The 10,605-nt window shown below is 58.6% G+C and overlaps 1 protein-coding gene across 1 annotated transcript; it reads right to left on the bottom strand.

Annotated features, from left to right (window-relative positions):
* Positions 1 to 502: 502 nt before the first annotated feature.
* On the bottom strand, positions 503 to 10,079 carry NICN1 (nicolin 1, tubulin polyglutamylase complex subunit). The gene is made up of 7 exons (XM_050960336.1): positions 10,024 to 10,079; positions 9,641 to 9,779; positions 7,920 to 8,108; positions 7,001 to 7,114; positions 6,084 to 6,155; positions 2,901 to 3,005; positions 503 to 2,338 (listed from the first exon to the last, which is right to left on the bottom strand). The coding sequence occupies exons 1-7, from the start codon at positions 10,059 to 10,061 to the stop codon at positions 2,297 to 2,299; spliced, it is 699 nt and encodes a 232-aa protein (XP_050816293.1). The 5' UTR covers positions 10,062 to 10,079; the 3' UTR covers positions 503 to 2,296.
* Positions 10,080 to 10,605: the final 526 nt, after the last annotated feature.

Below are 10,605 nucleotides of genomic sequence, written 5' to 3'. Positions count from 1 at the left end.
ATGCAATAAAGGCAGCTGTGTGATTCAGTGTTAACCATTTTTGGGAGTATCTGCTCTCCTTTTTGCAGTCTGCCCTGCCCTTGACATTTTCAGTGAGGGCTGCCCTGGCACCCTGGGTCACATAAGGACAAGTGCCTTACACCCTGAGCCTTTGGAAGGAAAAGGGTAGGGGTGCCTAAATTGACTGGTTCATGCCTTGAGCCCTCTGTAGGGTGCTCTAGACTGTGCAGGTAACACTGCCTTCCCCTTATTCACCCCCACAAGCCTCGGGCTGGATGAGCCCTTATGCACCCTCCCCCACCCCAGCTCTCCTGAAACCTGGCCTTGTCCTCCCTATGGACATTGGCCCTCAGCTCCAGCTCCCCTCTTCTAAGAGCTGAGGGAAGGCTGGGTTGGGCACAGGCAGTCCTCAAGCTGGGCTGGAGAGAAGTGACAATGACCAGGCAGGACAGAAGGGATGGCACGTGCCAGCTGGGCTCCACTGACAAACCACTAGCACAGCTCAGCTTTGAGGGTTGTTTATTACAGCAGCTGGGTGCAGATCCAGCAAATGCACGATGCATCCCCCTGTGGGGACAGGCAGAACAGAGGTCAGATCCCCATGGGCACTGTGACTGTTGGAGGGAACAGCATGGCTGGCTACAACCCAAGACCCATGTCCTACTCAGGCCAGCCCAGTCATGTGCAGCCAGGAAGGATGGAAGAAAGGAAGCATGTAGCCAGGAAGGATGGCTCAGGGGGAGGGCACTAGGCTGGCATTCAGGAGACCAGGGCTCATGTCCCAGTTCTGCTACAAACTCCTTATGTGACCCTGGGCAAGTCTCTCTGGACCGTGGTTCCCAGCCAGATACTGGAGCCAGCAACTCCCAGAGTGGGCATGAGGTTACATGCGGCAAAGGCTGGAAGATGCTCACTACTCCAGCCCCCCTTGGAGAGGCCAGGCTGTTCACCTCCTGCCACTGCCCTGAATACCACGGAAAGTAGCAGTCATGCCATTGCCCCACATCTGGTGCCAGCACTCTCCACTAAGCCTCCTGGGAGAGTTAATGGCACAAAGTGGGGCTCGATTGCTGCAGGGGTTCCCAAGACACACCGCATCCCCTGCTTTTTTGAGCAGGCCGGTGAGCCCTGAAACCAGCCCACACCTCCGTGTTACCAAGGGACCGGGTGCTCAAGAGCAGCACACACGGGTGCTGGGAGTCTTGCCCAGCACTGCAGAAGAGAGAGACAACCCCCAATGGTGGGGTGGGGGAGGCACTCCAGTCCATGATCCAGGGCCCTGAGGGAAGGTGCTCCAGGCTGGGATCCAGGAGACTAAGAGCTCAAATCTCTTCTGTGTGGCTGCTATTTACTCCATGATTGGAAGTGAGCATCTGGGAGCACCCTGGGGCCATCAGAGGGGCTAGGTGACAAGCTGCCCATCTTCACAGAGTTTGCACATTTATGGGTCAGGAGCAAATTGGGGCTGGGAGCAATGGGGGGTGGCTGGACTGGGTTCTGGTGTAGTATGCTTTGATTGCCATTGGTGCTGAGGATCTCAAGAGCCCGCAGACAGCTCTCCCCATACAAGGCACTGAGCCCTGCAACCTTGCTAAAATCTGCAGCCCGGAAGGCTCCAACTGACAGTCCTTGTCCCTCCTCGCCATGCCCCATCCCTGTACCACTTGTACCCTACCAGAACAGGGAGAACAGACAAAAACTGCCAAAGGAGCCCTGTGGCTTTCAGGTAGCACCTCCCACTGCACAGCCACAGGCAATGGCAAGAACCAGGGAACATCACAGTCCCTCCTCTGTCCGCCAACTCCCATGCCTGCAGCACATCAGCCCCAGGCAGCTCCAAGCTCAGAGGAGCAGGGCTCTGATGCAGCATTCAGGGCAGTAACTCTGTTCCTGGAGCCAAGCATGTCCCTTGAGCTTCGCCCACCCTAGGTTTATTGGCACCCCAGATCCCCCTGGAAGTAGGATTCATCTGAAATTCCCAAGGTGGGTGGGGGGCACTCTGCCAAACACCTGCAATGTGATTTGTTCAGGAGGCTGGAGGACATGCCTGCCGGGCCCAGAACAGGGAACTTATGCAGTGCCGGGAGAAGAGAAAGTCCGCAGGCCCCAGGGAGATGCAGACAGAGGAATCTGGCGAGAGTCACGAAGCCCAGAAGATGCTGTGGGGGAGGCTGAGGGAGCACAGAACAGGGAGGGAGAGAAAACAATCCTCTTGACTGGGGAGACCTGAGGCAGACTCTGATCAGCGATGAAGGAAACGTGCTGTGCAGATGGGGCAGGCAGCCTGGGCCAGAGCTCAGGTGTAGGAGAGCAAATTGATGTCGTAACAGCCATCCACCTGGAACACAGAGAGCAGTGTCACTCCCATCAGGGCACCGTGCTGCGGCTGGCTGAGACTGCAGGAGCAGAGAGCCCCGACATGCCCCCTAGGGACTGCTGCTGGGACTGCAGGAGCTGAGCGCCCCTGATGTGCCCTGTAGGGGTCGCTGCTGGGACTGCAGGCGCCCATAGCACCCAACACAACCCCTTGGGGCCGCTGCTGGGACTGCAGGTGCCCACAGCCTCTGACGTGCCCACTAGAGACCTCTGCTGAGAGCCCCCATGCAGCCTATCTCCTCTATTACAGAGGAATTGGAGCTGGAACATCAGAGAGGCTGGGACTGGGGGAGGTGAGAGTTCCCTACCTCTAATATTCCTGGACCTGGAACCCTCAGGAGCTTTCCCAGCAGTCTGATGGCATTTCATACAGCATGGCCAGCTGGGAGCAGCTCAGAGTGACTTCAAATGCTGCTAGTGCCCAAAATACATCCTGCCCCTTCGACGCATGCTGGACCATGCAGCAAACCCAGAGCAGGGGGCCAGCCCCTGTGGGCAATGAACAGAGCTAACTGGAAACTAACGTCAAAACGCCCGATTCGGGCTGCTGTCTGGTTGGCGCGGATCATTTCTGTTAGTACCCACAGCTGCTGGACTTCAGTAGACACCTTTTCCGGGTCGGGGACACCCTGCAGACAAGCAATGGTTATTGAGATGGGTGTTCCTAAAGGCAGCTCCAGACAGCTAAGGTAACCCTCACCTCCCTGCTGCCCACAGGACAAGTGCTCTCTGGTTACCCTGCTCTCCTCCAAGCCCATTTTGACTCATATACGGGGAGAGCTCAGTGGTTTGAGCATTAGCCTGCTAAACCCAGGGTTGTGAGCTCAATCCTTGAGGGGGCCATTTAGGGAACTGGGGTACAAATCTGTCTGGGGATTGGTCCTGCCTTGAGCAGAAGGTTGGACTAGATGACCTCCTGAGGTCCCTTCCAATCCTGATAATCTGATTCATTGCTCCACTCTGCTTTATCTGCTTTCAGACGGTGAGCACTTGGCACAGGGGGGCCTCCAGGCCTTACTGCAGTAGAGCCAGCAGCCTGCGCACACAAACCCTGCCTAGTGCATGAGGCACCGCTGCTCTCCCAGAAAACCACAAAGCAGGGGATGGACTGGAAAGGCATCACACATAACACCTCTTACTACTCCAATCAGCAGCACACATCACTGCCAGGACTCTGCCCCAGCCAGGCCTGCCATTCGAATTCCCTACCTGCTGCTCTGGAACATCACACCCCTTCCTGATGGGCTGGATGCTACAGGGCCAGCCTGGCCAGAGGCCTGCTCTTCCCAGCTGAGCTGCCCAGCTGATTCAGGAGCATTCTCTGGCTGCATGGTCAGAGAGCTCCGCTCTGTGTCGAATCTGCAGCAGCTACTTCCTGGAAGATCCTGGCTGCCATGAGCCATGGTCTCCCCAGCTGAGCATGTCAAGCTCGGTATCTGTTGGCAAGCGTGCCCGGAACCGACAGCCAGGACATCAAATCCAAGCCGCTGTTAATTAACAAAATCAGACTGATTGCACAGCACACACTGTGCTGGAGAGGCCACAGCCAGGAGACTCTAGACGGGGAATGGGGGAGAGCTGAACAGAATTTAGAAATTAATTTGCTGTTTTTTCCAAAACTCTTGAAAATTCCAGCTTGACTCAGGTTGCGCTGACAGCCCAGTCGACTCACTCTGCTCCAACGCCCTCCAAGTGCCTCCTCAGCATGGCTTTGCCCAGGGTGGTCCAAGAGCACAGCCCCAGGCACATCCTCATTCTGTGGCACGCACCCACAGCTGCCACTGCCTGGCATTCACAAACAGCCCCAGTGGCCCCCGGAACACCAACTTCACAGGCCTACAGTGCATCCTACAGCAAAGGGCTGAGGACACAGCCCTGGGGCACCCCTTTAAGAAAAGAAACTGAGTGATGAGGAGCTAGAGCACAGCAATAGCGCCAAGGTCACTGCAGGCACCGGCCCCACATGTGCAGTGCAAGATCTGGGCCAGGAATCACAGCTGGACAAATATCACAGAGCTGGATCTCCACACCCTCGGCAGACTCTCTCTGCACTAGTCTACATGCAGGAGTTTCAAACTGGGCCCTCCCTGGCTCAGTCACATTGCACCACCAGGGTCTCCAACCCACTACTCAGCTGTGCTGTGCCACTGGCTTCCCCCCCTTTCAGTGCCCCCAGGCCCCTCTCCCCCCCACTGGGGTCTCCAACCCTCCACTCAGCCATGCTGAACCACCAGATCCCCCCTACCCACACTCAGCACCCCTGGGCCCCCCAACGCTCCATTCACCCATGCTGTACCACCGGGTCCCCCCCCCCGGAGTCTCCAACCCTCCACTCAGCACCACTGAGGTTCTCCCCCACACTGGGGACTCCAACCCCCCTACTCAGCCACCCAACCCTGGTTGCCCATGTAGTAGAGTCTCTCAGAGCAGAACTCCCAGGCTGCGCATTTTGCCACGCTCTCTACCCATCACAACAGAGCTTGCAGGGTGCTCTCAGCCCAGGAGAGCTTTACAGAGAGCTGAAATCCACAGCACTGTCTGTCTAATGTGTGAGGAGATAATACTGCTCACCACATTTTCCTGGTCTTTGAACAAGGCCGGCAGGGGTTTTCTCTCTTATAACAACCGCTGCTGGATTTCCGCTTGCGGCCCCCAAGGAAGCTGAGTGCCAGCAACACAGCCAGTCCAAAGATGGGGACAATGCTCTGTGGACTGTGCTGGCGAAGGCCCAGCTGCTGGAGGCTTAGCTGCTGGCTGGCCCACCTGAGTCAGGGTAAGCCCCCCACACATGCACACCTGGTCAATGGATCTGGCCTTTTGCTGTTTGCAAACTGCCCAAGCAGGTGAGAAGCACCCAGGTGTGGTTGGGGGGCGGGGGGGCAAGTTATTCAGCAAGCAATTCTCTCTGCAGGGAGCTTGCAAACAGCTCCTTGTGCTGAGCTGACTAGTGACAGGCATGGGGCTTGTTTCTGTCCCCTGACTGGGGATGGGGAGGACCTGTAGAATGAACCAATAGTGGCCTGGATTTCAAATTGCACATTCAAACAGACAGTTGCAATTTGCTCGCTGAGCAGTGTTGGCAGTTTGCCGAGAGTCCTTGTGCGTATTCACACTAGGACAGGTGTGCAAGAGGAACACAAACAGGCCATGTGCTCCTAGTGGGCAGGGCTAACTTGCATTTCCCAAGTGCAGACTATGGTGCCCATCCCCCTGTCCCAGACATGCAGCTCTCAACTATAACCTGGCATGTTGACCCTGATTTACCATTCCCCAGAGTCCAGGAGCTCCTCATCACTTCCTGCAGTGCATCAGTGTGCATGCAGATCCCAATGCACCTGGCAGGGATCATGGCCCCCACGAGCCCAGTTCCCACTGTACCCACCTGCCCTGCCCAACTGAGCTGTCTGCTTCAGGGGACATTTCTCCCCCTCTCCCACCAGTCAGGACCGTGCCCACTGCCCTCCCAGAACACCCCACCACCAGCCGGGACCCCACCTTCTCTCCCTAGAATACCCCACCACCAACTGGAAACCCACCCGTGGCCTCTCCCCCCGGGACACCCCACTCTCTCCCCCAGGACACACCACCCCCAATAGAGACCTCACCTGCTGCCCTCTCCCCCCAGGACACCCCAACTCTGGCAGGGACATGCCCACTGCTCCCTGGGAGACCCCAGCTCCAGCGCTGCTCATAAGGAGGCTGCTTACCCCATGCAGGTTTTCTGGCTGCTGCTGGGGGGCCAGATGGGACAGCCAGGATGGGAAGTCTGTCTGCAGGCTCTGAAAAGAGTCAAAGGTGGCAGATGAGAAGAGCAGAGCCTACCCACCCCCATGCCATACAGATGGAGGCAGGCCTGGTTCCTCCGTGCTCACAGGGACAGGCTGCCTGCGGACCCCACTGCTGCATTCAATGCACGCTCCTTAGGCCAAGGGAACTGCACTGTAGCCAGAAGCAAAGGGAGTGCGGGTCCGGACGGAGCATGTGGCTGCCTCATCTCTGCTCCCAGGCCTCCTGGGCAGTCTGCTCTATCACTATAATCCTGCTGGTGCAGATGGCCTCAGAGTCACAGCACAGGCAGAAACAACAAGGAGCACAGGCAGGTGATCAGTGCGGGGGCCAAGCCGATGACAGGGGTGCCGCAGGCTGTAGAGACAGAGACCCCCATGGCCAGGAGCCTGAGACCACTGAGGCCATGCGCCACAGCCCAGACTGCAAACTGCACTTCACTGAGTTCCCTGGGGCTCGGGTGGAAGGGGGTCTGGGGGGAGCCTCACGTGTCAGACCCAGAGTCTGGGGCAGCCCCTGCCAGGAGGGACACGGGGTGGGATTTGGTACCCCCTGCATCTGCATTCTTGATGGGGGGGCCTTTACAGCACAGCAAGCGGGGGGAGACAGGGTATCCTTAGCTAAGGGATGGGCAGCTGCTTCCTAACCTCAGAAGAACCTGTGGGAAGCAGTCCGAGGCAGAGACGACTAGCAAGGTCCCAGAAGAGTCCTGCAGGGCTGAATGCCACGCGGCTGGCAGGGCCAGGGGCGATTCCAGTCTCACCAAGCACAGGTGGCTTTGTGCAACACTCACTGCCCGGGAGAAAGACAGCCTGACACCAACCCAGCAGTCACTCACCTGCTGGCCCCTGGGATAGAGCCGCAGCTCCTCCAGGGTGAAGTGCAGCCAAACGGGCGAGGGCTGGCGAAGAATCAAACGCACGGCAGTCACCTGATCCACATCACACAGCAACTGCCAGAGACAACAGGGCAGCAAAAGCTGTGCTGCAGTGAGGGGATTGGGTGCTAATTATTTAGAGCCAGGGGCACAAGGGCTGCCAGCTCTGGTGAGGGGATGGAGCTACAGGGGGCAGAGCAGAGCCCGATGCCGGATGGCTGGACAGGAGGAGTTATAGATAGGTGCCAAGAATCGCACTCCAAGCCCTTTTCACCAGGCAGGATAAGGACAAGGACTGGAAGCTCAGGGTGGGCCCCAGCACTATCGCAATGCAATAAACCATCAGGTCTGTCAGCCTTGGAGACACAGAGTCAGGGAGAGGAGATGGCCCTCGTCCCCAGCAGCAGTCAGAGGGGAAGCAGAGGTTCTAGCACCAAAAATTCCATTGGGCAATTCAGCCACTGCCCTCAGCACTGAATGGCAGCTGGCTCTGCGGTAGAGCCCTACAACACTACACACAATTCAGGGAGGAGTAAGAGATCCTGATTACACCACAGGGATTAGGATTCTCAACATCAAGTTTGCTCTTATGAGCAACACCATAGGATCTGCTGGGACAAGCAGCCCGTGCCTTGCTTTAGTGCTTCAGTTGCAGCCCAGCACTAAGGGCACGCAAGCCGCAGCTGGCCTGCCTGTATCACCTGGTTTCTCCCCAGCACTCTCTCCTCCCGGGAGCAGCAGGCCCAGCCCAGCTGCACTTATGCCGGCTGTGGGCAGTGGTGGCCAAGGCACAATCAGGGCTCTGCTGCTGCTCTAACTACACGGGAATCAGCTATCACAGGCCCAGATCCCCAGTCCCAGTGGCATCAAGAGTCCTGACCTGATGCCTGGAGAGAGAGAAGTAATCCTGGGAGCCAGCCTCTGTGTGTGGGCTGGGCATCAGGCAGTGATTCCACAAGCAGGTGACCCACTTCCTGGCACCATCGCGCCCCACATCACAGGGGCGGCGCCGCTGCACTCGCACAGTCAGGAAAGCCGTGTAGGAGTTCTTAAAGATGATTTCCTGCAACTGAGACAACCCAATGTGCAGGTCACAAGCCTGCCCCATGGGGAGAGCCTATCCTTTGCCGCCTAGACAGGCAGGTACCCACCCGGGGACAGCCTACCCTCTGCCACCTAGAAAGGCAGGTAGCAATCCACTGGGCCTCCTTTGAGTCACATCTTCAATCCACCAGTGAATCCACTCAGTTCGATGGGCAGCAGGAAAGGCATGGGGATGACCAGCCCTGCAGAGCTGGATTCTCCATCCCCAACACTGTTTAAATCCAGACTGGACTGCATTCTAACAGAGCTGCTCTAGGAATTATTCTGGGGACATCCTCTCGCCTGTGCTACGTGGGACGTGTGGGTAGATGCGCACAATGGTCCCTTTGGCTTCACAACCTGTTTCTCTCCAAACGCATAGCTCCTGGCTCCAAGCTTGACACAGTAAATAGAAATACAGCAGTTGAAAACCTACCTTTCCCTCAGACTCTTCGATACAAGCTGCCCACGCCTAGAAGCCTGCTTCATAGACTTGTAGACTTTAGGGTCAGAAGGGACCAATATGATCATCTAGTCTGACCTCCTGCACAAAGCAGGCCACAGAATCCACGTTCTGCTATTCTCGTCCGGCAGCACCCCTAGTCCCAGGGAGATGGCTGTGGCTCTGCACTACCTGCCTCTGGCCACTGCTCCGAAATCCAGCCCCTCTGCTACACTCCAGACACTGGACACACAGTGGTGCTCTCCCTCAGCAACTGCATCACTGCCATGGCTCTGGGACAGGCTGGTTCACTGGCTGGGCCTAAAACTGCCCTGCTCCCAACTCTGACCTGGGAAAGGCTAGTTATTAAGTGCTGCATAAGTTGCCCCACGTGCCCAGCCAGTCCCCGTCCAGCTGGCTGCATGCAGAGCCTTTCCCTTGGTGGAGATGAGGTCCTCAAGTCCTCCCACCCAGCTACTTCAGGGTGAGGCAAGCAGCATTTTTCCTTCCAAAACCCATGGGAATGTCCTCGAGCCCCAAGTGTACAATAGCCCCCCTGGCATTCAGCCATCAACTGCTGCTTTTTGGCAGGGGACCAGCGTGCCAGGTGGCTTTGTTATTCCCTGTCTCTGTGGCAGTGCCCCTTCCTAGCGTGCTTTGGACCTGTTGCCCTGTCACTGGATGCAGTGGAAGCTGCTCAACCACACACCCAATGGCACCTGGGTCCCCATGTGTCAGATGCCCACCTGGGGTCCATCTGCCCCAAGAACCCTACCCAACCCTAGTGTCCAAATGAGTGTGCTGAGCAAGCCAGGGCTCTGACCTTAGCTTGCTGCTGCATCAGGGCATCCAACAGCATGCAGACTGGCACCCGATGGGGACCAGGGCAGCCCTGCTACTCAGGGTTTCCCCAGAGCTGCCCTATTCCTCCTGAGGGACCCTTCCCATCCCAGAGCCACAGCTACCTGCCCCTGTAGACATCGCAGCAGCTCTGTCACTAAGCTCCCTCTCCCACCATGGTGCACGGGCGACACCCCCACCCCCGCAGCCCGGGCAGGGGCTCACCCCACACGTACATCCAGGGGCTGGGCGGAGGGCAAGGCCACATCGATGACGGCCACACCAGGCCGAGCCAGGTCCGTCTTCACGTCTCCCACCTGCAGCGCCACAGGGCTGCGGACGGTGCACGGGGCTGGGCCGGTCGCCATGGGGCGGCTGTGAGAAGAGAACAGCAGGTCAGGCAGCGCGGGGGGGGGGGGGGGGGACTGGCCCGGCCAGGGGCACCGTTCGGGGGGGTGAGGAGGTGTTTGGAGGGGGATGGGCTAGCCGGGCAGGGGGTGTCTGGAGGGACTGGAAAAGGGGAGGCGCTTGGCTAGCCTGGGGGATTTGGACTTGGGAGGGGCTGGGCTAGCGGGGTGTTTGCAGGGGGCTGTGGTGGGCGGCAGGGGGACGCTCTCACCCCGCTCGGTGTCCCGCGCTCGGCGCCAGCGGTTCCATCCAACATGGCTCCGGGGCGGGGCTGGCGGAGTACAGGCCCCGCCCCCGCCTGTCTCCATGGGAACGGTTCGCTGGGGACTGCGGTTGCGGGGGTCTGGATGGGGGGGGCTTTGGCTGGGGGAACTGAGAGTCTGGCTGGGGGACGTTGGGGCCGGATGGCCGGGGGGGTCTGACTGGCCTGGGGAGTCTGGCTGGGGGGGCATTGGGACAGACGGAGGGGGTCTGGCTGGGGAAGCTGGGGAGGGTCTGGCTGGAGAAGCAATTGGGCTGGATGGCCTGGGGAGTTGGCTGGGGGGGTATTTGGGCTGGCTAGGGAAGCTGGGGGGCTTGGCTGGGGGACATTGGTGCTGAGTGGGGAACTGGCTGGGGGGCATTGGGGCTGGCTGGCAGGTATGGTTGGGGGGCATTGGGGCTCGCTGGGGAGCACTTGGTCTCCCCCTTGCACAGTTTTGACCCAACAAGGGAGCAGAGGCTGATCCCTGCTCGCCAGGGTGCGGGGGTCATGGGCTGCCTGGCCTACCTGCCCAGCTCTCCTCCGTGTCAT

The sequence above is a fragment of the Gopherus flavomarginatus genome, chromosome 6 (assembly GCF_025201925.1).
Source record: "Gopherus flavomarginatus isolate rGopFla2 chromosome 6, rGopFla2.mat.asm, whole genome shotgun sequence".
In the NCBI taxonomy this organism is placed as follows: domain Eukaryota; kingdom Metazoa; phylum Chordata; order Testudines; family Testudinidae; genus Gopherus; species Gopherus flavomarginatus.
The sequence above is the reverse complement of the archived record's forward strand: the minus strand, read 5'-3'. Positions and strand labels throughout refer to the sequence as shown.

What these genes read in the sequence shown, in the direction of transcription:
- NICN1 (XM_050960336.1), bottom strand. Translation starts at nt 10,061, where the DNA reads ATGGAACCGCTGGCGCCGAGCGCGGGACACCGAGCGGG. An exon ending in TCTATCCCAGGGGCCAGCAG is followed by an intron (nt 6,156 to 7,000) that starts GTGAGTGACTGC and finishes GACTCTTTTCAG; the next exon opens with AGCCTGCAGACAGACTTCCC. An exon ending in AGCCAGAAAACCTGCATGGG is followed by an intron (nt 3,006 to 6,083) that starts GTAAGCAGCCTC and finishes GCTTGTCTGCAG; the next exon opens with GGTGTCCCCGACCCGGAAAA.